General features: G+C 46.6%; 1 protein-coding gene across 1 annotated transcript in view; it reads left to right on the top strand.

Annotated features, from left to right (window-relative positions):
• The window catches only part of ASB13 (ankyrin repeat and SOCS box containing 13), a 28,982-nt gene extending 3,002 nt beyond the window's left edge, over positions 1–25,980 (top strand). Inside the window, exons 2-6 of the mRNA XM_063099984.1 lie at positions 14,525–14,712; positions 15,957–16,107; positions 18,304–18,438; positions 23,345–23,536; positions 24,182–25,980. Of these exons, the coding sequence (XP_062956054.1) occupies positions 14,525–14,712; positions 15,957–16,107; positions 18,304–18,438; positions 23,345–23,536; positions 24,182–24,309 (794 nt within the window). The 3' untranslated portion in view covers positions 24,310–25,980. The remainder of the gene's footprint in view (positions 1–14,524; positions 14,713–15,956; positions 16,108–18,303; positions 18,439–23,344; positions 23,537–24,181) is intronic.
• Positions 25,981–26,460: the final 480 nt, after the last annotated feature.

The raw sequence follows: 26,460 nt of genomic DNA, 5'->3' as shown, positions 1-26,460 counted from the left end.
CTGCTGGACACTGTGTTATACTGCTAATGAAAAATGTCTGAGGGAAATAAAAAGCAAATGCATTTGTGATGTCCCTAACACCTGCTGGGATTCTGAAGCAGTTGGTGTGGCCAGTAATGGTCACCATCTATAGCTGTACAAACAACGTTTAAATTTTTTGGCATCATTTTGCTGCCGTGGAGAATGAGGAGAGCTTTGGAGTTTATTCAGCTGAGTACTGAGAAACAGTAGATAAGAGCAAGGTATCTTGGGCTAGACCCCAAGGTCCTTCAGGAGGAAAGAAAAAAGGATAGCTGCTCTAGGATGCGGGCTCTGGGACATGGGCTCTGGGACACAGTGGGAGGTGAGGATATTGGGTGACAACCCCCCATACTGGGGAACCAACTGAACAGTGATTTGCAATCCTCGCTGCACAGTGGAATAACCTGAGGATCTATTAAAAATACTGGTTTCTCAGCATTTTATTCCTGGGTCCTAGCTCCAGAGATTCTGATTGTTCTGGGGGACAGCCTGGGTGCTATACAAGTTGAAGTGCCCCAGGGTTGAAAATGCGACCAAAATTGAGAACCACTGAACTAGAGAAAGTCTCATAAAAATGTGAACCTATGTGGCACAGGTCCGTGGACAAAGGGAGGAGAATGGAGCACACCCAAGCAGTTGGGCTCAGAAAGAGCCCAAGTCATGGTCGCTTAATGATGCGGGTACATTCTGAGAGATGCGTTGTTAGCTGATTTCGTAGTTGTGCAAACATCATAGAGTGTCCTCACACAAACCTAGATGGTATAGCCTACTGCACACCTAGGCTGTATGGTAGAGCCATTATCATCATATGGGACCACAATTGTATATGTGGTCTGTCGTTATGCGGTGCATGAGTGTACGTTTTTGGTCTAGAATTGAATACATAAAATAAAAACGGGCTGAATGTGACAGAATAGTGAGAGACTTAAGCTTCCTCATTGGGTATAGTCATCCTTCACTGAGACCTCTTGTGTGCCAAGGGTAGGATGAAGTGCTTTAAATTGTTTCCTGCCCCATTGATAGGTTCACATTGTCATCTTGTTAGCTAGGTGTTTTCAGCTCATTTCTTGAGGTGAGTTGCTTCTCCGAGTGGCTTGTCATTCCTGTATCCCTTAATAAATCTTACTTTCAGAGGGCAATCTTATTCCAAGTTCTAGAAGCAGACTCTCAGGTAGCCCTCTCTGTGCTAATTTTTTAATGGATTTGGGGCATAAAGGGACAAACTAATGGATTTGAGGTGGAAGGGGGCAGTATCTATCTAAATAAACAGGCAAGATAAAAATAATGTGTATTTTTTCCTTCCCATGACTTGTATGTTCAGTAAATTCCAGCTCTTGAAAGCCTGGTGAAGTGGTGTCCTTTCCCTTCTCCTTGGGGAGGTCGGCTTGCAACTGGGCCGTGTGCAGCCTGGTTGCCTTCCTGGGACTCACCTTTGGAAAAGATTTTACATATTTCGGTTTTAACAGATTTACCTTCCAACTTGTATTGTTGAAGTGGGAACAGAGGTCAGCACTAATGTCACCCAAGAGTGTAATTGTTATGATATGGCAGAATCCGATGGAAAGGAAGGAGAAAGAAGGTTTCTGTCTCCTACTTGTACTTTTCTAAAGATTTAATTTTCACCAAAATGCAGTCTGAGATAGTGTATTAAGCAAATGAATTAGCAGGGCCAGTTTGAAATGTAGATTTTTTTGAGATGCACAAATCACTAGCAGCTATTTATTTTCCATTTTTTAATTATGGTTAAATACACATAATATAAAATTTACCATCTTAACCATTTTAAAGTGTGCAGATCAGTGGCATTAAGTACATTCACACTGTTGTGCAATCATCACCGCCATCTATCTCCAGAACTCTTTCATCTTGTAAAACTGAAACTCCATATCATTAAACAGTAACTCCTCATTCCCCCCACCCCCAGCCCCTGGCACCCACCCTTCTACTTTCTGTCTTTATGAATTTGACTACTCTGGGAGCCTCATATAAGTGGAATCATACACTAGTTGTCCTTTTGTGACTGGCTTATTTCACTGAGCATAACGTCCTCAAGGTTCATCCATGTTGTAGCATGTGTCAGAATTTCCTTCCTTTTTGAGGCTGGATAATTTTCCCCAGTATGGGCGTGCCACATTTTGCTTATCCATTCATCCATCAGTAGACACTTGGATTGATTGCTTCTGTGTTTAGCTATCGTGAATAATGCTGACTAACAGCTATTTTAAATAGCAGAATCCATAGGAATGATGGGAGGATTTTAATTATCTGGCTGTCCATTCCATGTACAGTCCAGGCTCAGCTGACTGGGGAAGTAATAGGCAAAAGCTGAGAAAACACTTTAAGGTCTTTGCCCGGAGATCTGCCTGTTGGTTTCTCAGCATTTTATTCCACCTGCAATGGACAATGACTCCTTCTACCTGCTGCAGCTCACAGATGCTCAGAAAGCAGAATAGAGTGAGTTCACCTGTTCTGTCATGGCTGCGGTTGAATCAGTATATTTTTAAGCACAAGCACAGACAGATGCATCCTGCTACAAGATAAAGCAGAATTCTGCATGGTTGGGTAGTTTTGGACCTCATCAAAGATACCCATAGTAAGCCAGATATCAAAGGGCCTTTTTATTAGGAGTTTCACTCTAGGAGGTGGTTCTGGAGGACTGAATTATAGGAGGGCTCTAATGCTTACATTACTTACATTCCATCCATAGAAGCCTGTGCAATTCAGAAATGGTGACCTGCCAGGACTGGGGGGCCAGGGGTTGATGAACTCTATCCACCTGTGCAGCGGTATCAAGGATCATTGAGAACCCACTGGGAAGCATAACGGGGAGAAATTTTTCAAGGATGCAAACTTGTAATTACCTGGGCTTCTTGTCTGTATAATAAAAAACAGTGAAATGCATTAGAAGATGTTTGCGAGTGGTCAGACTTTGAGAATTTTACTTCAGTGGCTTGGGGAGGCAAAGCCAGAAATAATTAGTTCCCATTTGGGCTAGAGTGTATTTAATGTGTTTAGTAGGAACATGAATCCAAGGACCCCAGTAAAGCTAGTGGCCGTCAGTGGTACTTAGCTTTGCACTGTGACACACCACACAAACACGATGCACCAGCCTGGTGTAGAGGAAAGAGTCAGGGGTTCCAAGCTGTGTGATCTTAGGTGAGTCTTTTGCTCTGTTTCATTTTTTCCAAAATGGGTTGAATGAGAGATTGTAAAGGATTTCTTATTCATTTTTAAAATATAATTTTTTATGGATATAATACTGTGTGTACATAATTTTAAAAATCTAATTGAACCACAAGACTTATCATGAAAAATTTCTGGCTTTCTCCAGCCTCTACTCACCCTTCCCTGATTCCCGTACCCAAAGGCAAGTGCTTTCAACTCTTAGCTTTTCATCTGGTCTACCTCCATTTGTCTAAATAACGTGCCGATAGTGTGATTTCTTGACTTTCAAATTCTACATTCTATATCGATGTCCTTCCATGGGAGATGAAGCTTTCAACCACTAGGTGCTCCTATGCTCCCTCAGACATTTCACTCCAGGGTCCTCCAGTACGATTATATTTTGTGTTTAATCAGTATTCAGCATTCATATTATTACAACTGTGTGAATATGGCAGCAGAGCCACTTGCTATACTAGGATTACCTTTCTCTCCTTATAGAACTTTTTGCTTTTCTTGGAGGTAACCAACTATTCTTTTCGTTTACCTGTTTATTTAGTTTTCTCCATACACAATGCCTAATTTATCCCCAGATGCTCTGCCAGAGCTGTCTGTGTGCTCAGGCACCTCAGCTAACTGATTGGTCCTACTTTCTCTTTTTGTTTCGTTTTTGGAGACATGCCTCCCTGTGGCCTTGCGTCTTCCTGCTCCAATCTGCACAGGTAGAGCCTTAGCCTGCCTTAAAGGAATTTCCTGGGGAAAAGTGAAGAGGAGGCACATTGTCTGAGGTCTTCCTTATTACCCCGAAATGTCTTGATTGCATTTCCTCTCTTAATTGACAGTTAAGAATTCTAGGTTGGAGATAATTTTCCCTCCCAAGTTTGAAGCATTGCTTCCATCCTCTGGTTTTCAGGATTGCTTTAAGAGTTTGGATGCCATTCTGATTCCTGATTCTTTAAATGTGATTTTTTCCCCCCTTTCTAGAAACTTTTTTAGAGGTTTTCTTTATCTTTAGTGTTCTGAAGTTAGAAGATAATATGGCTTGGTGTGGGTCTTTTGTATTTATCACCTGGTTACTCATTGGACTCTTTTGCTCTAGAAACTCGTCTAGTTCAATTCAGGGACTTTTTAGTGTAATTTCTTTGACAGTTTTCTTTTTTCTCTTTTTCCTTTTTAACATCCCTGTAAATTGGATTTTTGACTTCCTTATAAATCCTTTATATTTCTTACTACTTTTCTTATATATATATGTGTGTGTGTGTATATATATATATATATATATTTTTTTTTTTTAATCTCTTTTTCTTTTTTTTTTCTACTCTCTAGATTTTCTGAACTTCATTTTCCAGGTCTTCTATTGCATTTGTTTTTAATTTTTGCTATCACATTTTTATCATCAAAAGCTCTTTCTTATTCCCTAAAATTTTCTTTCTTTTTCTTTTCCTTTTTTTTTTTTTTAGGCATCCTAATATTGTTTCAGAATTTTTTCTCATCTTTTCTTAGGTATCTATAATAGTTTCTTAGACGTGTTGCATTGACCCAGTTTCTTCAGAATTCCTTATTTTCTATTTGTTTTGATTTCTTTCTTGTTCTTCTAATACAAACCTTGGCTGCCATTCGTATTCAAGAGAGAGGCATTGGAGAGGTTGTCTGGAAGCCCTATGTGTCCAGTGGCAGGTTGTCAGTTGGTAGATTTCATTCAGGTATTTGGGCAGGACCTGCCTTTCCATTGGGCATTCTCTGTGGATCTTCGATGTCAGCATATGTACATCTTTTCTCTTGGGCAAGTCTGTTTCCCCCAAAGGAATTCTGCAATCCCCTTTCTGCAGCCAAGAGCAGGTGCAGAATGCAGGCCCTCCTGCAGCTCCTGCAGCTTTGGGTGTGGGCCCATCCTACCTGCCCATCCTACCCCAGCCCCTGCTGGGCTCTTTGGGAGTCAGTTCCAGTGTTTTGTTGGGGTAGTCACCCAGCTATGTGTGGGTGATGATGAGGGGTTGGGGAAGTGGCTTCCTGTTCGTTATGGAGATTTGCAAATTCCTGTTTTGAGTCCCCTGCTGGGGTAACTGGTGCCTCCTGCTCTGAAAGCTCAGATTCCTCTGATCTTCGCTAGCCCCCACAGCCCCACCCCAGGCACCAAGCCTGCCTTCATCCTGCTGGGTTAGTCACCACCTGCCAATCTGCTCTCCAGCTTCCCAGATTTTCTTGAAATCACTCCACAGCAGTTGTCTTTACACTTGTGTGTGTGGATTTACACCTCCACCCTCAATTTAGTGGGACCTTTGGGGAGGGGGCAGAGGAGATCCTCTGTGTTGAACTAGAAATGGCCCCAGCTCCTTCATTCTTTACTCCAATAGGGTATGTAGTGGATTGAATTATGTCCCTCCCAAACTCATTGAAGCTTGAATTGTGGCCCCAAAGTTTCATGTCTTGGAGGCTTAGCCACCACTGTGATGGTGGGGAGGGTGGGAAATCCTGTTGTGGTGGTTGAAAGGTGGAGCCTTGAAGAGGTGATTGGATTGTGGGACCATGCTGTGGTGAATGGATTGGAAATGGTGGTCGGGGGCATGGTTCTGAGGGTTTTAAAAGAGGAGAGTCTGTCTTTCTCTCTGCTTATATCATCTTGCAATGTGAGACCCCTGGGTCACTGTTGCCACCACCAGATGGACTTTGGACTTCCCAGCCTCAGAAACCGTAAGCAATAAATGTCATTTTCTTTATAAATTACCCGGTTCCAAGTATTTTGTTAATAAGCAACACAAAACGGACTAATACAGGGTAATAATCAGGCTGTCTTCTAGGGGTAGATAAGGGATATCACTTAGAAACAGTGGACACAACGTCCTAGAGAGTCTACCTCATGTGAGGCGCTTAGTAAATGTTGATTTCATTTCCTAAACGAGATCTCTCGATGCACTGGATCCTCAGGTACTTGTGGTTGCCCACTGGCTCCTTCCTTCTCAGATGAGTGGGAAGTTCCCTAAAACAGGAATTCAGAAAGGACTTGTTGACAAACACAACAGAAAAGCCTATTTAGGGCCAATGAAGGTATAAAAGGAAATAATAGTCAGTTACAAACACTGAGCACTTTTACGGGCCAAACTGATGCTAAGATGATTTAAAATGATAAATGTCCTTAAAGTTCCTCAACTGAGAAGGCGAAGAGGTAGGACGAGTGCTCAGGTCTTTCTGAGCCAAAGCCCAGGCTCCTGCTCACTCTGTGGCTGGGGCTTGGGAACCAGGGAGGGGCCCCCACCCCCACCCCCTGCCTGGGTAATAAGCACCTTGGGGAGGACCAGAGCCCAGGGAAGGAGCTGGGGTAGCAGATAATTGGGTGAGTGGTGAGGAGTAGGGGTGCTCCTGAGTCAGGGGAGGAAAGTGGAGGATTAACGGGTCTAATTAAGTGAGTTTTTGCAGGATCTGCCCTTGGAAGGAAACACCTGTTATTTATGCAGCTGCTCTTCCTGACTCCTGGTTGTCTTCCTCTCCCCGTTTCTTTCACTTCTAAGATGATCTATTTTCACTTTTCTCTGTCTTTTGCTTTTACTTTTTCTCTTTTACTTTCTTTTTCCCACTCTTGTCTAGTTTTGACTGTTTTGTCCCTCTAAGAAGGCACATGTTTTATATTTAATTTAATTATTTCATCAGATGCCTCTCAAAACCATACACTATGACACTTGACCTCAAGTTTAGTGACAAAACATATTTTGGGGATTTATAATTAAAATGTTTAAAAAGACCTGATTGAAATATACCTCAAAAAGCAGCAAAACGCTCTGCCCAAACTTTTAAGTAAGGGCTTCTACAAATAAAAATAAAGAGATCTGTATTATCCTTTGGGAACCAAGGTGACTGCTAATTTCAAGTACACTAAAACTTCAACTCAGACTGCACTATTAGAAATTGGTGACAACGATAAACACCATTTATTAAGCACGCACTTTGTGCCAGACGTGTTTTGCACATTGTCTTTAGTTATCACAATGATCTTGTAGGGTAGGTGTTGTCACCCTCAGGCTCTGGGGGAGGCTGGTCTCCTTGTCTTTATGGGTTTATCTCCTCCTGTCCTTTCTCTATTCCTTTACTGTCATAGTGCAGTTTGGGGAGTGGCAGAGATGAATGGACCATGCACTTTCCATCCTTTCCTGGGAGTGTTGATTGTCAAGGATTCCTAAGGTCCTTTCCAGATCTAATACTTATTACTCTATGCATAAATCTTAGCTTTCTGGGACCCTGGGGGATAAGTCACTCAGGACCCCTGACTTTTCCCTCAGAGCTGAAAATGAGCCCGTGGAGAGCAGCCTTCAGAAAACTGTCCCCATGACTTCCAGGGCCAGTTTGTAGTTCTTCCGCAGTGGTTCACCCAGCATGTCTCCCACTCACTTCCCCCCTTCACTTGCACCACACTTATCGATGGGTATTCCTCATCATTTCAAGAATGTCTGCAGGGATATTTGGGGGGAAGGGCTTATTCCAGAGCCTGCAGATTGTTTTCAATTTAGAAACAACATTTCTGTAGCCAGGACCTCAGATTCCCCTTACTGATGTATTTTGAACAAAATTTAAGCCTGATTCAAAGCCGGCATACTGGGTCAGCTTTGTCTTGAAGGTGTCCTCGGTAGCATTTGAAGACACTCTGTTGGAGTGGGGCTGCTGATCGCACACAGGTGGCTGGGCTAGGAGAGGAGTGGCTTGTAGCACAGTCACGGTCACGGTCAGGGTCGAGTCAGGCTCACCAGAGTGGACACAGATGGAGCAGAGTGGAGGACGGTCTCTGGAGAGTTTGAGAACGGTCCACGAGTGCCCTGCTCTGCAGTGGCAGTGCCAGCCGGCCAGCTCCATCCTGGACACAGGCTCTCAGGGAGGGCGGCCTAGGCTGGGGCTGCTGCTGCTAGAATGACTAAGTGGGATGCTGGCAAACCAGCTCTGGACAAATACAGGAGAAAAGGAACAAAACCAAAAGTCTGACTTACTGCTTCCCTTCTGTAAATAGTCCCACCATGGCTGGTTTCAAGATGCCTGTGGTCTCAGGCCAGCAGAATTCCTGGCTGTTTAGCAGCTGCCTCTGTCAAGCTGGCCCCACCACACCACTGGACAACATTCTTTTTAAGAGTGCAGGAATTAGGGGAGAGGGAGAGGTTGGTATAAGGATACAAAATTACAAAGTTGTAGTTCAATAGGAAGACTAAGTTCTGGTGCTCTAGGGTGATTATAACTTATAATATTGTATAGTGTATTTCAAGGTAGCCAGAAAAGAGGATCTTAAATGCTATAACCACAAAGAAGTAGTAGATATTTAGGTGATAGATATGCTAAGTATTCTGATTGGATCATTACACAATATGTGCATGTATTGAAACAACAAACTGTATCCCATAAAAATGTACAATTAAAAAATTTTTTTAAAAATAAAAAAGAATGCAGGAACTGAGCAGATAAAGTAGTCAGGGATTCAGTCCTTCACCCGAGACTTAGACAAAGATCAAGTTACGGGAACCGTAGTTTAAGGTAGGGCTTGTATGAAACAAAGGTGAGATAGTGGAACTGGCACAGGAGCTCCAAACAGGCCACATAGAAATAGCGGTAGCAATGGTAAGGATCCCCTGATAGGGCATCCATCACTTAGTGAGCATTTACAATTGGCCAGGCAGTACAAAATAACATCCAGGCATTATTTCACTCCGTCTTCGCAGCCGCCCAGTGGAGTGAGCATGAATATCTCCATCTGCAAGTGAGGAAACTGAGGCCTTGGGAGGGTAAGTTGCCCCAGGTGGCAGGGCATGTTGTAAGTGACAGAGACAGGATTTAATCTCATGACCTAGGTGATTCCTGAGACTAGGTGATTCCTAGGTGATTGCTGCTTGCTCTGAGGGTGGGCTGATGTGAGCCACTTGAAGTACCCAGCTAGGGCATCTTAACTTTTGAAGGTTAGGCTGTGTTCTGGGGCAGGCCTCAGATGTGAGAGTGTCAGGCGTTCCAGCTGGTGAACTCTTGGAGCCCAGAGTGTCCATACCTGGGATCTGGGCTGAATCAGCGAGCCCACGTTGTGGGCAGAAGACTGGCGAGAATGTTCTCAAGCATGGTCATTCCTTCTTGAGGTGACATCTGCGATTGTCTGGCTGTAGATATGTAGATGACTGGATCATGACACTCCGTGGTTTTCAAAGTAAAGGCTTTTACTTATCCATTCATAAGCTTGGGCTCGTGAGCAGCAGGTAGGATGGGGAACCATGGAAGTATCTCCTTGAGCCAGAACCTGCCTAGCAGGACTGGATCCCAATTCCCAAATGCTCTGTTTTCTAGGGCTGCAGACTTGGCTCTTGCTACAACACAAATTCTTCTTCTATTTGATGCACTAGCTGCTGGCAGGGCCAGAGCAGGGGATCGTGACCTTGGTGGGTCTCAAGTTATTGTCTGGGCCTGGGTAAACTGTAAGGGGCTGGAAGGTGGTTGTGGTTTGGTGGAGCAGAGGGCAGAACCCAACTTCAGGCATAGGGTGTTCAGTCTGGCAAGATGCTTTGGGAAGTGTTTATTCATTCTGATATCTGTGGGTCAGGCCTGTGCTGGAGCCAGAGGTCCATCAGCCATGGCGCTGTCCTGCAGGTGTGCATGGACTGCCTTAGGAAGGGCATGGCTGGGTGGCTGCACACCTGGGGGGCTTCCTGCAGGAGCAGGGCTGAGCGGGAATTTACTCACTCAGCCAGGAAGGAGGTGGGTGAGAAGAAATGGCACCTAGGAGAGCATGGAAGCATGTGACCCTCTGGACCATGTGAGTTCTGTATTACTGGAGGCAGGGGTGTGCTTGTGGCAGTGTGGGAGAGGGTGGTTAACAACGCTGGGACCATGTTGTGGCGGCTGTGCAGTTTGCATGCAAATTTCATTCTGGGGAAGGGAGAATTATGAGCAGGCCCCGCATGACCCACTTGTGATTTTGCTGCATTAGGAAGGGGCGACCGGAGACCTGTTATGGTGCAGGGATTGGGGAGGGGGCACCTTGTCATAGCTGGGGCTGGAAGCAGCCTGCAGTCAGGCCTGGCCATGAGTTGACTGACCAGCAGCATCTCCTGTGCTCTCTCTACGTGGACAGACTTAATGTTCATGACCACAGGCCTCCCTCCCCACCTCTTCACAGTGTGTTGACCTTGCCAATGTAGGGCTCCAGCACTGTGGCTCTCTGACTCTGGCGGCTGGTCTTTATGCAAAGAGTGACCCCCGCCCCCCATCACCACCTGCACTGCAGTCCTAGAAGGGCCGTCCAGTGGTTTTGGAGTGTCAGGTGTCAGGAAAGGCAATGAGGTGCGCCCATCCCTTCCCCAGTGTAAAGCTGTCCCCTGTCGAGGACAGTTTCCTCCACATCCCAGGCTCTCCTCTGTCTTTTGATTGCCTTTTTAAAAAAAATAATTTTTCATTTTTAATTATGGTAAAGAACACATAACACAAAATTTACCATCTTTTTTGGGGGAATTTACCATCAATTTTGGGGGGAATCTCCATACAAGTTTCCACAGCAGCTGTCCCATATTATACCCACACCAATAGTGCACAAGAGTTCCAATTTCTCCACATCTTTGTCAGCACTTATTTTGTTTTTTGGACAGTGACCATCCTAACGGATGTGAGGCGATACCTCGTGGTTTTGATTTGCATTTCTCTAATGATTGGTGATGGTGAGCATCTTTTTCATATGCTTCTTGGCCATTTGTAGGTCTTCTTTGTAGAAATGTCTATTCAGATCCTTTGCCCATTTTTAAATTGGGTTATTTGTTTTTTTGTTGTTGAGTTGTAGTTCTTAATATATTCTGGACATTCGCCCCTTCTCAGATAGATGATTTGCAAATGCTGCTATATTTTCTTGTGTTCCACAGATTGTCTTTTCACTCTGTTGACTGTGTCCTTTGATGTGCAGAAATTTCTATTTTTTTCTTTTGTTATCACATCTGCTACTTCTGATCTCTGCCCTTAATTGCTGTGGCTGAGACCAGAGCATCTGATGTTTATTCACTAGAAAATACGGTTACCAGTAAATTGCATTTCCTCTATAGACTGGTCCTATAAAAAATAAAAGAAGATTTTCTTTTAAAAATTGTATGTCCAGACTTTATAATTCATTTTAGTAATTTCTTCCATCCATCCATGCATTTACTCAATCATTCAGCAAGTAGGTGGATACAGCAGCTTCTCTAAGCCAGGGACTGTGTCAGGCTCTGTGTGAAAGACAGAGACTGTAAGCAGAGTTTGAGCTGTCTCAGCTGCAGCCCTGCCACCTCTGCCCTGACACTCCCTGGGTACTCTGGGGATCTTGCTTCTGAGCTCATCACTTGAAATGATCTTCCACGATCGCAGTTATCATGTTTTGAATTATTTGCATATTCCCCTTGCCCCGGACTGTGAACAGCCTGTCTCATACCTGGCTCATCTTTGTATGTGTCAGTGGAAGATGCTAAACCCATCTGGTGTGCTGTTGAGTAGATCCTGTGGGAGCTGCACACACCAGCCTGGGTCAGCGCCAGGCCTTCCCTGGCTCAGGGAAGCACTTTCGACGTGTGCTGCAAGACCTCGGGCCTCAGCCTGTGCTCCTCTGCTTTCTGAAATTACAACCTCTCGTTCTGTCCTTGGGGTTTTGCTCCCCCCAGATGGTCTCTAAAATGATACATAGCTAGTTGTCACTGCCCTCAAGACAGCACATTGGACTACTGTTCATTACTACTGTGGGGGGTCCCCTTCTGGAGATGGTAAGTAGAAAGCTCCAAAAGCTTTGCTTTTATACTTTGTGGGGATGGAGTCTTCCTCTGCCTTTCATGCCTCCTCTTATCTCCCACCCCCACGATCAGGTCCCCATTTCATAGGGTCCCATGGGCTCTTTCGCTAGTGATCAGGACAGGTGGGTTCAATTGGAGGGGTAGAAGTCCTGCAGATAGACATTTATTGAGCACTCACTTGGTGCCAGGCCCCATCCTAAGTGCTTTTACCTATTTTAATTCATTTAATTTTCATAATCCCCCTATGGATAGAAACTCTTGTTATCCCAATTTACAGGTGAAGAAACTGATGCTCAGGGGAGTTGTGTTCTTGGGCAAGCCAACAAAAGGCTGAACTGTTTCGAATCTGAGCAGTTCTGGCTGTAAGAACTCTTACCCCCTCTTCTCAGTGCCCATGGTAGAGCTGGGGGTGGGGCTGGGCCTGGTAGAAATGAGGTGATCTCTAAGAGCAGACAGTCATCAGCATGTAACCCATGAGGGCATCCACCTGCAGAGGAAATCCACCCCAGATATGGTTTATAAAAGTGCTCCTGGTAAGACCTGGGGAAGAGCTGGGTGATCAGCAGTTCTAGGGAGATGTGGGAAGAGGAAACTTTAATGTGAAGAGGTGTGTGGTATAGTCTCATCATCTTGAAGTAGGGGAGTTGACAATGAGGATGTGTTGGTATCAATCCAGCACTGTTGTCCTCCAGACATTTTAAAAAGTGTCTAGAAGATTCTGCTGTGTCAGAGATAGGTGCTGAGAAAACAGGTATGGTTTTGGCATCTGGGGAATTCCTACTATTAGCGTGCTTTTGTCTGCGTCTGGCTTGGATGGTAAGGACACGCGCATCTTACCAGACAGGAGGCCCACTGTTGGCTTGGCTCCAGGCCCTGTATGATCACTGACTCATTGTCCTCCGGGCTCTGGTACTTTCCATCTCCTCGCTTTGCTGTTTTTATTGGTTCTGTCTTCAGGCAGGTGGCCAGATGGCTGCAGCTGGTCCAAATTCATATCGAGACTATCTTCTTAGCTCCTTGGGAGTGAGGCGAGTGTTGAGGCTTTGAAACCTTTTTGCAGGCTCTCCCTTGCTTCTCACAAGCTAGAGTTGGGTCAGAGGATCTTCGGGAAACAGGATCACTGTGCTGATCTAGATGCAGCATCAGGGGTGGGATGCATGGGTCTCTAACACAGTCCATTTCCAAGGCATGTCGAGAGCAGGCAGACAGACTGTTCACGTGGCACAGTAAGGCCCAAGGAGGTTGTGGGAGCATAGACAGCGACCCTTGTGTTTGAGTCTTGAAAGGGGCAAGTAGAAGTTATTTAGTATTGGGGGGGTGGGTTAGGTGAGATAAGGAGGCAGAACCGAGGCGACAAGAAGGCTTTCCTCAGAGGGAGACATACTGTCTAAAGCAGTGGTTTGCAAAGTGTGGTCCCCAGACGGGCAGTGGCAGCATCACCTGGGACTCTTCCTAGACATGCAGATTCTCAGGCCCCGCCTGCACCCTGTGGACTCCGAAACTCTGGGGTGGGGCCCAGCGGCTTGTGGCTTCACCAGCCTCCGGCTGAATCTGATGTACATTCAGTCTTGAGACCCTCCAGCGAGGTGTGGGAGGTCAGCACACAGCTCGCCCTGTAGCTGCAGGGGACAGGGCGGGAGAACAAGCATGGGCGTGCTGTCTGTAAGAAAGAGGGAAGATCTCAGAGAACTTTATTTCATTTTGGCATAGGAGTGAGTAGTGGCTCATTCATTAATCAACAAACATTTGTTGAACATTACTGGGTGGGAAGACAAAAGTGAATAATTACACTTTGAAATGAATGAAATTGAAGACAACAGACACTAAACTTCTGCGATTTAGCCAAAGCAGGACCTCGAAGCAGGACCTCGAGGACAACACTGTACTAGAAGTCCTAGGCAGAGCAATTCAGCAAGAAAAATAAATAAAAGGCATCCAGATTGGAAACGGAGAAATAAAATTCTCTTTATTTGCAGATGACATGATCTTGTATATAGAAAATCTTGAGGGATCCATTAACATTGAGTAATTAAAACATGGTTCATACTTTCAAGGCACTCCCAGGGGAGGAGGGAGACACTGTAAATTCTGTAATGTGAATGTGTATAAATGTGTATTGTGGGAGAATTGTTTCCCAGAGAAGGAGATGCTTCATCTGGGTCCACATGGGGGATGTAAACATTTAAACAGGAGATCGCAAAGTGGACAGTAGGGGTGGGGGACAAAGATGGGCATTTTAGGCAGAGAAAGACATATGCAGAGGCACAGGTGTGCAGCTGTAGGGGCAGAGTTGAGCTGCACATGTGCCTGCAGAGTGGGGTTGAGGTGGGGACAGTGGTGGGAGGTGAGGTGGTAGAGGTAGCAAGATCTACATCACAGGGACCCTTATGTGCCCTCCAAGGAGTTTGGACTCCACCTTCCAGGCAGTGGGGATTGCTTGAGGATTTTAATAGGGGCATTGGGACCAATTATGTGATCATGTAGAGTCCCTTGGGTGTCGTCAAGGGGCCCTGGTGTCTTACATATGTTCATTTGCCCTAGGTGGAAGTGGCAGGGTCTTAGCATGAGGTCCCATTCTTTTCCAGGTTTCTGGGTGGAGCGGACCCCCGTGCATGAGGCAGCCCAGCGGGGTGAGAGCCTGCAGCTGCAGCAGCTGATCGAGAGTGGCGCCTGTGTCAACCAGGTCACAGTGGACTCCATCACGCCCCTGCATGCGGCCAGTCTGCAGGGCCAGGCACAGTGTGTGCAGCTACTGCTGGCAGCTGGGGCCCAGGTGAGTGGCCCTCGGGACAGACTCCGGACCTGTGGTCAGCTGTGGGCTGACCCAGGAGAAGTGCAGAGGGAGGAAAAGAAGTGGTTTGGGATTAGCTTTCTGTGATCTGCAAACACACGGATAGCAGAGACCCTGGAGGAGGAGCGCAAAGAGAGGTGGGAGGAGGGTGTGCTGGAGGCTGAGGGAGAACGGGATGGCATGTGTCAGCCACACAGTGGGGACAAGGAGGTGGGGGCCTGGAAGTGATCGTGGACTTGGCTGTGAGGAGATCACAGTGGCTGAAGAGAAGGCAGTTCTAGCGCAGTGGTGGTGGACTGCCCTGCTCTGCAGTGGCAGTGCCAGCCGGCCAGCTCCATCCTGGACACGGGCTCTCAGGGAGGGCCACCTGGGCTGGGGCTGCTGCTGGGGCTCACAGAGCAGGGTCCAGCCTCTAGGATGACTAAGTAGGATGCTGGAAAACCAGCTCTGGAAAAATACAGGAAAAAAGGAACAAAACCAAATGTCTGACTTACTGCTTCCCTAGGGTAAACACGCACACCATGGCTGGTGTTAAAGCTGCCAGCAGTTTCCGGCCAGCAGAATTCCCAGCTCTTCAGCAGTGGGCTCTGAGCTGGGTTCAAGCTGGCAGGAGCCAGCCCCATGCACCACTGGACGATTCAGGAGGAGTGCAGGGCTGGGGTCTCAGAGTTCCAGGGGTGGAGAAGAAGTGAAGATGGTCTGTTGTTTACTCTTTCCAAAAGCTTGGGATGGAGCAAGCTTTAGTGTGTACCCAGATGGTGTCTGGATTTGGACAAAGTCCAAGTAGAATTTGCCAAATGGGGAGTGGCCGTTTTCCTGCCTGTGATTTTTACCCTGGAGGAGGCATGGGGAGCCATCTCAGGCACTCCTTCCAGCGGAGGCTCAAGTTGAAAGCCTTTTATGCCCTGCCTCCACCAGCTTGCAGCAGCTGAGGGCTCTCCTTTCCCATTCTGTGCTTAGTGTTTGCGGTGGTGGGGGTGAGGCTGAGCTTATCCTGCCCAGAGAGAAAAGAACCCATTGGGATGACTTCTGTACTTAGGAGGCTGCCAGGCTGCCCCAACCATGTCCTTCTCTTTGAATCTCCTTGCCTGTCTTGGTGCCTTAGCCCATGCTAGCAAACCTGTGCTTCTAAGAAGTGTGTCTGCAGAGATGAATCCACATCGGGATGAGAAAGTAGGTTGTGTGTATCTGCTGCCCTCTGACACGTGTTTCTTCCTCCCCATGAGGTGGATGCCCGCAACATTGATGGCAGCACCCCACTCTGTGACGCCTGCGCCTCGGGCAGTGTTGAGTGCGTGAAGCTCCTGCTGTCCTATGGGGCCAAAGTCAATCCCCCCTTGTACACAGCGTCCCCCCTGCATGAAGCCTGCATGAGTGGTGAGTGGGCAGGCAGATAGGCTGGCCTACTGGGGACTCGAGAAGTCTCCTTCTTGTGAAGAATGCAGTGTAGACAGAATGGAAGCCCTGGGCTGGCAAAGGAGAGTTCTGAATCTGTTTCTAGCTCTGGGCTGCTCAGCTGTGGACATCTGAAGCTTTTCCTCCACCAGGGACAGTCTTCATCCAGGGCTGGGGCAGTTGGTTCTCTGATAGGATTCTCTTCTGAGCTGAGTCTCCATGTGAATCTTGGATCTCAGCTAGCTCCACAGTGGCTCCCGGGGTCATTGCCATAGTTTGTCTTCCATGATCCTGATCTAGATGGGAGACCAGCAAGACCCAAACATGTCCGGACGACCTGGGCCAGGGCGTGCTCTGACAGTCACTCCCAGAGGAGGGGGCTGGTCCTTGGGTCTCGGAGCAGGTGGGTTTCAATTGCCCTCAAAGAATGGGTGGATTTCAGATGATGGGAAGGTAAGTTGAAGGCCTCTCCCAGCATGGGAGAGTTACTTGTCCAGTCTTCCGAATTGGAAGCTCCCACATAGGAGAAACAACAGATAAGACTAGGAGTCTGGGGCAAGACTGGCTCATGGAAAATTTTAAATGACAGATCAAAGAGCTGGGATTCTACTCTTTTGAGCAAAGTTTGCGGATTGTGGCCTATATTTTGACTAGCTGGCATGGTGTCTATTTCTCCTTGGGTGTGTTTTGCTGGGGAGTGGGGTGTGTGCCCTCTTATGGAGCCATGTGGGGCCATATTCCCTGTTTCTCAACCCTAGTTTACCTTTTGACACCTGCAGGCCATAGGGATTGTTACAGCAGATGTCAGATGGCAAGAAAACAAAATTTTGGAGGGGCTGGCCTAGTGTCCATCCATGTCCTGCAGGTGTTGAAAGGTGACCTAATGGCAGGAATCAGGGGTGAGCAACAGAGCAGTGATTTTCTTCAGGAGTCAGGAGAGCATCCCAGATTTTTAATCTCTCATATAAAAACTTCCATAAGCTGGTCTTGCCCCAGATTTCCAGTCTTATGTGTTGTTGCTCCTGCATGAGGAGCTTCCGATCCAGAAAACTGGACAAGTAACTCTCCCATGCTGGGAAAATCCTTTGACTTATCTTCCCACCATCTGAAATCTGCCCATTCTTTGAGGGCAGTTGAAATTCCACCTGCTTAGAGGCACCAGGGCCAGCCCCCTCCTCTGGGAGTGACTGTCAGAGCATGCCCTGGCCCAGGTCCTTGGACAGGCACACACTGAGATGTAGGTGGGGGGTGGAGCATACCCTGGAAGCAGAGGGAGGAGTTGGGGGCCCTTGCCATGATCTAAGTGCCAAGCACCAGGGCCCAGAGTAGGATGGTGGTTTGGGATGGATTCACTTAAGTTTTAGGACTTGGTAGGAGGAAGAAACATGAGGGGCAAGAACAACTCAGGTGTGAGCCGGGAGTGATGCCACTGGCTGAAAGGGGTTCCCTGGGAGTGGGGCCCCCAGGAAGGGGAAAGAGAGGGCTTGTAGTGGTCAGGGCACCCAGGGAAGCATGGCCAGCAGAGGTTGTGGGTGTGGGACTGGGCTGGGTTTCGGGGCCAGGGCTGCAAATTGGGTAGCTAGCAACTGCCAAGAGAGAGGCAACTGCCAACAAGAGAGGATGGAGTCTGGGATGGAATGTGCGGGAAAGGAGAGCAGAGGGCCCCAACCCTTATCCAAACCCGCATAAAACACACAGGAAGAGGAGCTGGAAAGTGGCCCAAGAGGCAGCTGCCTCTGAGAGCTGGAGGTGGCTGCATGGTAAGAAAGTCCGAGGGAAATTCATGCAGGAGGCTGGGCCCCTGGCAGCCGCTGGTCGTGACCATGACTGGGTGCTCCTGGACACAGAACAGGAGACAGCTCGGAGGTGGGTGCAGTCAGGAGAGTCAGGTGGTTCCCAAACGTTTGTTCTCTCAGCAAGACAGCGGCCAGGCCCCTTTTCTCCCAATGTCAGGCTGGCTGTGAACCACCCCTCTGGAAGAAGGAGTACCATCTCCTGGCATCCCCAGGGCCACGTGCGGTCGCACCACTGCTCCTTAGGTTGGGATCTAGGCCTGGTCCTCCATTCCCCTGCAGCCAAACATGGGGTCAACCTGTTCCAGCTGCTGTTTCTGTCATGCTGGTTATTTCCCATGTACATATTTACGGTTGTTTTCCATCCTTTTCCATTTATTTTAAGGGAGTTCTGAATGTGTGAGGCTTCTTATTGACGTGGGAGCCAATCTGGAAGCACACGATTGCCATTTTGGGACCCCTCTGCACGTCGCCTGTGCCCGGGAGCATCTGGACTGTGTCAAAATGCTGCTCAATGCAGGTGTGTGGTGTTTACCTGAGCTGGTATTCACCCGACCAGTGTTTACCTGCATGGGTGGTTTTCTTGCACTGTGCCCAGTTCAGGTCAGACAGACCAGGGTTTGTAGTTGGCTCTCCCACTTGCCAGCTGAGACCTTAGACCTCATACCTCAGTTTCTATATCTTAAAACTGCAAAGAACAAAAGTTATTTTTCAGAGCTATTGGGAGGATTCATGATAATGATTCCACAGTACCTGGTGTGTGCCTGGTGTGCTACACATGCCTATAATTATTTTTAGAGGACATAGGCAACTATCGCAACATCTGCCTGATGAGGCTGCTGTCTGAATCTGGGAGAGACTGGGGTATATGGGAAATGGAGTTGGCAGCGTTTAGGAGAGTGGAGCATTTGGAATCCAGGCCATGGTCAGCTGTTCAAAAAAGGCTCAAGATAGAGAGATTCTCAAGGTGGAAAAACCCCAAGACCAAAAAACCCCAGCCAACTGAGAATTAGGTTCAGGACCTGCCTACACCAGAAGTTTTAAAATGTAGCCAAAGTGGATATTGGCAAGGTTTTTTTTTTATTGTGAAGCCAAGTTAAATGTTTTGTTGAAGTAAAATTTTAGCTAAGCCAGTTCATCCATGATGGGTGTGGCGTAGGATTAAAAAAAACCAAAAAACTGTTCAGAAATAGGAAGATTATGAATCCCCCCCCAGACGATTGTCATTTGAGCTTAAGTTACATATAGTTTTTTATAGAGAATCTTATTTACTTTAATGTACCACTTTTAGGTCTTTTCAGTGGAAAAGATTCATTTTGGGTAAAGTTAGTTATTGGGATTTTTTTTTTTATTTTTAATACAGTGATAAAATATCCACATTAGAAATAGCCATAAGTTCTTCCAGCTGAATAGCTTATCTGATGATGGATCTGTTTCTATCAACACAGGGCATTTCCATTCCTGTCTGGCTTTTATGGGCTCAGTACACATCAGATCCATTTTTTTCTTTATTTCCTTTTTGTGTGGCTGTAAGGGAGAGGATCAACTGAGCATTTTAACGCAAGCATCCTTTCTGGATTAGTTGTGACTCCTTAGTAAGTGACAGGAAATCAGTTCCAGTGGGGGGAACAGTGAAAGGCATTTCTTGGTTCAGGTAACTTAAAGGAGGAGAAGCAGAGCTGGTTTAGGGTCAGTTTGACCTAGTGGCTCAATAGTATCACCAAGCCCTCAGTTCCTTTGAATTTTGCAATTCTGCTTTCTTTAGCGTTAGCTTTACCCTAAGCCTGGTTTCACTGATAACAGTCAAATGGCTGCAGCAGATTCAGGTTTAAAATCTAAATGCTTTGCTTTTTAAGGCTTCTGGTAGCTTTTTCAGGAGAATGAAGAATTTCCTTTCCTGCACACCTCCCATATGTCCCATTGTCCCAAACTGGGCCTCATGTCTAAATCTTAACCAATCCCTTTGACCTCAACTCTGCTAATTCTGACTGGCTCAAGCCTGGGTTATTTGAACCAATTACTGTGGTGGGGGGAGAGGGATTGAACCAATCAGAGCTCACACCTGGAGCTGTGATTAGGTGGGCCCTGCTCACCCCACCCCAGCACCCCTGCTCCACATTACAGGGTGGCAGCATGGGGGCGTGGGCGGAGATTGGAAAGGAAGCAGGGGCAACCATAACATCCATTATTATAGCCTTAAATCAGGATTCCTGGTAGCTCTCCAACAGTTTCCATATACCTAGGGAATTAAAGATGAACAGAATTTTCTTGGGGAAGCCTCTCTGGTGTGATGTCAGGGTTAGTATGATGCTCATTGTTACCCTCAAGCTGTCAGCTCTACACATTTTCTAATCTACTCAGATAGTCACGTTTAACATCCCTTGTTAGATCCGAGGGATTATCTTTTTCTTTTTCTTTTTTTTTTCATTAGAAACGATTTCTTCATTGTGGGAAATATCGAAGCTACAGGGAAGTAGAGAGCAGCAGCAGCATGCCCCCATGAACTCCTAGATGGTTTAAAAGTAGTGATTCTGAGCTTTTGAGGTCGGCTCACAGACCCCCTGGAAAACCTAAGTAAAGTCAGGGACATGTCTCTAGAAAAATACGCATGTGCTTTCACGTGTAACTTGAAGAGGGCCCAGGCCCTGTGTGAGAAGCCGAGCTACGGAGCAACCACCTTGTACCTGCGGGGTGGTTCTCCTTGTTGGCAGTGAGGCCAGGTCAAGGAACTAGATTATATCTGCCAAGGAGGAAGGCTGGGGCGGGTGAAAGTCCAGTTATTATGGTGAAGCAATTTTTAACCTGCTCACTAAATGTTTAGCTCTGCCGGGAGCATTCAGAAGGAACTAACCAAGGACTGCAGCTTCTACCTTCTCGGCACAGTCCTTGGCACGATGTTTTTCCATTTATTGTTACAAAAAGCGTGTACTGAGCCATTTGTGCACCTGTTCCAGGATTGTGCTGGCTCTTGGTGTGCTAAGGTGCGTTAGTCTCTTCACTCTGCTGGCCACGGTTTTACTCTAATTAATTAGTTCACTTTAATCCTATTTCGCTTTGGAATCAGGATTTTGATAATGAGCTGACGTTGACCCCTTTTCTCTGGAGTGTGAAGCTGAGAGTTTTTAACACCAAGGTGGTGTGGGTTGTTTTGCTGGATTCCAGTGTCTGTCTGTGTCTCTCTGTCTCTCTCTCACTCTCATTTCAAGGCACCCTTGGTTCAAGGTTCACCATCCTGCTCCACACAAAGCCTCTTTCTTTCCCCTCCCTTCCCCCTGCTTTCTCCTTTCCTTTCTTCCTCTGTCTCTGTTCATGCCGCCGTCCCACCTGCAATGTGTGTGTTTTATCTCTTTGTGGTTTTTTGAGCTACACATATCAGTCGAGGCATACCAGGGCACTTCAAAAAGTTCATGGAAGAATAGAATTAAAAGATAATAGGGATCTTCCCCTGAACTTTTTGAAGTGCCCTCATATATATTTGTAGTGGACACAGATGGCATCTTGCTCTGTCTTCCTTACATGCAGCACTGCACTTCCATGCTCCATCCGAGTTGCCTGGTCTGTGCACGCCGGGTCTGGCATTTCTATTGGCGGCCAACGAGCCCAGCTTCCCTCCTTATTCACCATCCTTTCTTTACACCCAAACGATGCCAAGCACATGTTTTAAAAGATCTCACTGAGTACTCTGAGAAGGCCACCTCTTTGGGAGCGTCACTGTCCCTGGCCTTGTTTGTGGACCTGCCATTGCCAGCAGCATGGAAGGGAGGGTGGTTTCTAGAGCTCTTTCCAGCCCCGGTTTTCTCTCTGACCCTAAGAGAGCTGCTCTGGTTCCCTTCTGCCCCTTCTCCACTATTAAACAACAGTAATGACAGTCACTTTCCTTCCCAACAGCAAGAATGTTGCCAGCATTAATCACATGAGAGAAAGCTATTTGGATGTTAGATTCTGTGGCCTTTACAATTGATTTTTCATTACAAGTGCATGTTTAGTGTTAGAATGTACATTTGCATTATTATTGCTACACTATAACAATTATTTATTGCTACAGTACTAGAAGAGGACCCCTGATGTGAGAGAGTGTTTGGATTGTGGGGAAAATATTTCTTTTATGTAATGGATTGCTTTTTATTATTATTTTTGTAATCCATTTCTGCCAAATTAAATAATTAAGTAATCCAGCCTTCTTTCTAATCGAGGGATCCTTTTCCCTGACCCAAATGCTGAGTTTCAGCTGTTGGAAGTGGAACAACCTTTTCGTCGCTTGTGTTATCGTGTTGGAGTGCCTGCTGTATTCTCGGGATCTCACGTGAACACTGTTACGAACATGGTTCTTACGTTCTGTTAGGGGACTGAAAATATTTTTAATCAGAAGGCAGAGAGCAGGATTTTTTGAATGTCTTTTGGGCAGTGGCATTAAAAATTGTAAAAGCCTGACCCTCTAAAATCACCGTTAATTGGTGGCATGCTGGTGGTCTGATTTTTTAAAAATCCTGCTTCTGATAATATTTTGTGATTGTGGTTTGAATCTGTTTGGGAGGATTATTTTATTCTTGCTCAGCTATTTGCTTGGTTTCTTAGAAATACTTTTCTCTTTTTTCGCTTCTCTTATAACCTTTTTATCTACTCAGGAGGAGACTTCAAAGTTGATATTTTCTTCCAAAGAAAAATTTGAGGCTCCGGGAGATCCCATTGTATACTCACAGAATCAGTGACGGCCGTGTCCTAAGAATGGCATTTTACACAAATTGTATTTTTATCAAAATATTTATTTATAATGCATTGAAAAATGCCATATTTAGTTACAAATTCTCGCATCTTTCTGAATGTCTGCTATTATCCTGAGAAGGATGAGGAGGGCAGAGCTGAGTTCACAGTTAGGAGACTTCATCTCTTATCTGAGCTCCATGTCATTCTGGGTACATTATGTTTTCCCTTTGTTCTCCCCTTTTGTGAAAAAAATATTTATATTTAAGGAATATTCATTCTTGCATTCAACCAGTATTTTTAGAGCCTCTGTCTTGTGAGCAGCTAGGAAGAAGTAGGACGTGTCTGTGCACATGGGCGGCTCAGCCTGAGCTTCCAGAAATCTAAGGACCTCTGGGGCAGAATGCATAGGGTGTTAGAACTGGTGGTTAGAGCATGATGACATTTTTTGTTTTGTTTTTCTTCTTTTTGGTTCTATTTCCAGTTCTATTTCTTTATCATTTGCTACCTGTTTTTAGCTCTCTTCTCCTAAAAGAAAATAAAAGTAATCACTGCTTTCAGATTTTGCAAAACTTTTGAAAAAGCTCCAGGAGAAGTCTGTCTTGGTTTTGTTTGCTGGATGGGGACTGCTTTTGCATACTGTGCTGAATGAACTACAAGCCACTTTTTCTCTTGGCTCCAAATCCTCTCCTTGGTGACATTTGTTCTCTGCTTTGGGCCTCCAGGGGCCAATGTGAATGCAGCCAAACTTCACGAGACGGCCCTTCACCACGCGGCCAAGGTGAAGAACGTGGACCTCATTGAGATGCTCATTGAGTTTGGAGGCAACATCTATGCCCGGGACAACCGGGGCAAGAAGCCGTCCGACTACACGTGGAGCAGCAGTGCCCCTGCCAAGTGCTTCGAGTACTACGAGAGTGAGTGGCTTCCCTCTGCAATATCCCTTCCCCAAGCAGCCAGCACCTCCTGCTTTCTGTCTGCGCCCCTGCCTTGCTAGTTCCCCCTGAGCTTCTGCTGAGGGCTTGGTCTTTAGCCCTGAGTGCCTGTGCTTTGCCACTAGGACATGCACTTGAGACTAGTCTGCTGGGGCTGTTTCATGCAGATGCACCAGTTCCTCCTGGGTGCCCTGGGCTGGCGACACTCTCCGTGAGAGTTGGACACATGCCTGGAGCAGCAGGAGCTCACTGCTAGCACCTGCCCTGCCACCAAACCCTCTACCTGTGCCTTGTTTGGCTGGAAGTTTAACAAACGAGCCCACTAGCTGCAGATTAGTTCTTTGCTGACAAATCTGCATGCTGAGCTATAATACGGTGGCTTAAAAAAACAAAACAAAAAACCTCCCAAACCCAAAAAATGAAATCCCAGTGGACATTACCCCCATTCTATTTCCTGATCTTCCTTCCTTGGGTCCCTTTCTGGCAACCTTCCAGAGAAGACATGCCAGGCACATCCTATTTCTAGGGGAAAGGGAGGATTTTCCAATTCCATCTTGGAATTGGTCGAAGGACATTATGCTCTTTCCTGAAACTGACCTCATGTCCTTCCTCGTTCCTTTTTTCCAGAGACACCTCTGACCCTGTCACAGCTCTGCAGGGTGAGCCTGAGGAAGGCCACTGGCGTCCGCGGGCTGGAGAAGATCACCAAGTTAAACATCCCTCCCCGGCTCATTGATTTCCTTTCCTACAACTGAACAGCGGGAGCAGGGGCCAGGCAGGCTGGGACTCACCTGGCCGCTTCCCTGGCTGTGCCCAGTGCTGGGTTGGAGAGATTCTGCCTGTTTGTTTGAAACGGCATAAATGCTATAGATAGAATGGCGCTCCTTTGAGTGCTTTCTGGCTGTCCTGTTCCATCTTCTCTCCTGAATCCTGGGATATTTCCAAGGCATCGGGAAGGCCTGTGTCTCAGATCACAGTTGTGGCTGTGTCCCTGTGCTGTCTCACCAGTCTCCCTCTTTTCTCCAACCTGCCTCAAAGGCTCTCTCAGGACAGGTGGCTTAAGGAGAACCGAGGAGGCAGGCGGGGCTGGGGCCCCAGGCACTGCTGTCGGTTTCCATGCTACAGACACACCTGGTCCCAGCTGCTGGCCATCTCTGAGCCAGCACCAGGCAGCCCTTCGTGTTCAAAGGTGGGATCCTGACCCCGTGGCCTGGGACAGCCACTCTGCTACCACTTGGATGCTTTTTCTGGAGAAGTGGTTGGCATTCTCCATGCCCACCTGTGCCCGGGTGTATCTGTCACTCAGGGGCTTTATATGGATCTTAGTGGGGGAAGGCTCTGGCTTTGTACCCCCACAACTAGCACAGTGTTTCTTAGGAAGTTTGTCTTCAATATTAGGTCTCAACTCTTTAAAAAAAGTTTACGTGGGATAAAAACTTTTAGCAGTTGTCGAGGCTGCTGTAACACTAATGTTTTGTAAATGAGCCATTCAAACAGAAGAGGACATGATGGCATGTTAGTGTATGTCTCACGGAAGTCATTTCCATTATAAAGGGCTGTTGGGAGACTCCTTAGGGATTGTTTTTCATCTGTTTCCACAGTTGCCAAATGAATTTTTCACCCACCTGAAGTTTCGCTAACTCCTTGAAGCTATAAAATGAGGAGAAGCAGTTGCCAGCACCCAGTGGGTGCTATCACTCGCTAATCCTTCCATTTTTGTGGATAATAACAGTAACTGATTCTACATGATAAGCCACAAGGTGAAATATTTAGTAGTCTATTCAGACTGCATTTGCCCACCTAAAATTCTGTATCTCAACAACAACAAAAGCCACACACAACAGGGAGATGAACTAGAGGAATTTTGTATAGTTAATTCAGGTGTATCTGGTTTCTGGGGAAATGGAGACAGCACCACTTATGAATGTTCACGTGGTCAGTGTGCCCAGAAATGGGAACAGGGTGGTCACCAGATACTTCCAGGTCTGCCTCAGCCTCCCACCCCTAAATAGCATGAGACGGAGCCGGCCCAGGTGATGCCAATTGTGTCACATGACCAGAGGCATCTCTCCACACGGTTACTTGGGTGGGGCCACAGATCTGGTGAAAAACTTCATGCTGGTGCCCTGAGTATTTCCTTTCTCCAGTGTGTTAGCCGTCGTCGTGGCGGGACTTCCTCTTAAACCGAGAAGAGCCATTCTCATTCTGTTATAGTCTTAGATACAAGTTCTGGATAAATCATTGTTTCTGCATGGAATAATAATTTTTTTAAAAAAGCGTTGGGTTCTGCCCCTTTCATCTTCATAAAGAAACTTGCCTCTAGCCATGAAATCTGCAACCATGTCTACCCCGTATAACACTTAGTACAGACCAGATCCCCACACTCAATGAAATATTGCTCAATAAAAGTGGGTGAATGAGGTTTATTCTGTGTTCATGTGACCTTGTTCTTACGGGGGGTGGAAACACTGGGATAGGCTTCATCCTGTGTGAATGAAGAGGGTCGCCCTCCGCTTCGTGTGTTTTAGAAGGTCAAGTGATGGCTGCTGAGCCTGCTGTGCAACCACACACACCTTCTGCCTCCTCCCCTCTCTCCTGTCGCTCACTTCAGCACCACCGTGATGTGGACCTTCTCGGGGGAGACATACACTGTCCAAGGAACTGGAAGACTGGGATTTTAGGTCCTCCTCCACCCTTAAACAGGGCTGTGACTATAGACAAGTTTGTCTGCTCCTCTGGGCCTCGATTGTCCCAGCTGCAAAATGAGGATGACAGGTCAGACTTTGACGTTGAAAGGAGCTTGATGACAGCCATTCAACCAGTCCCTTCATCTCACAGGCCCCAATAGCCTTACAGGTTTCTATGAGGCTGAAGCAGGTTTTTAAAAGATGCCTTGAAAAGTGTAA

Source organism: Cynocephalus volans, chromosome 6, assembly GCF_027409185.1.
Source record: "Cynocephalus volans isolate mCynVol1 chromosome 6, mCynVol1.pri, whole genome shotgun sequence".
NCBI lineage: Eukaryota > Metazoa > Chordata > Mammalia > Dermoptera > Cynocephalidae > Cynocephalus > Cynocephalus volans.
Note: the sequence above shows the minus strand (reverse complement) of the source record. Positions and strands in the feature narration are given on the sequence as shown.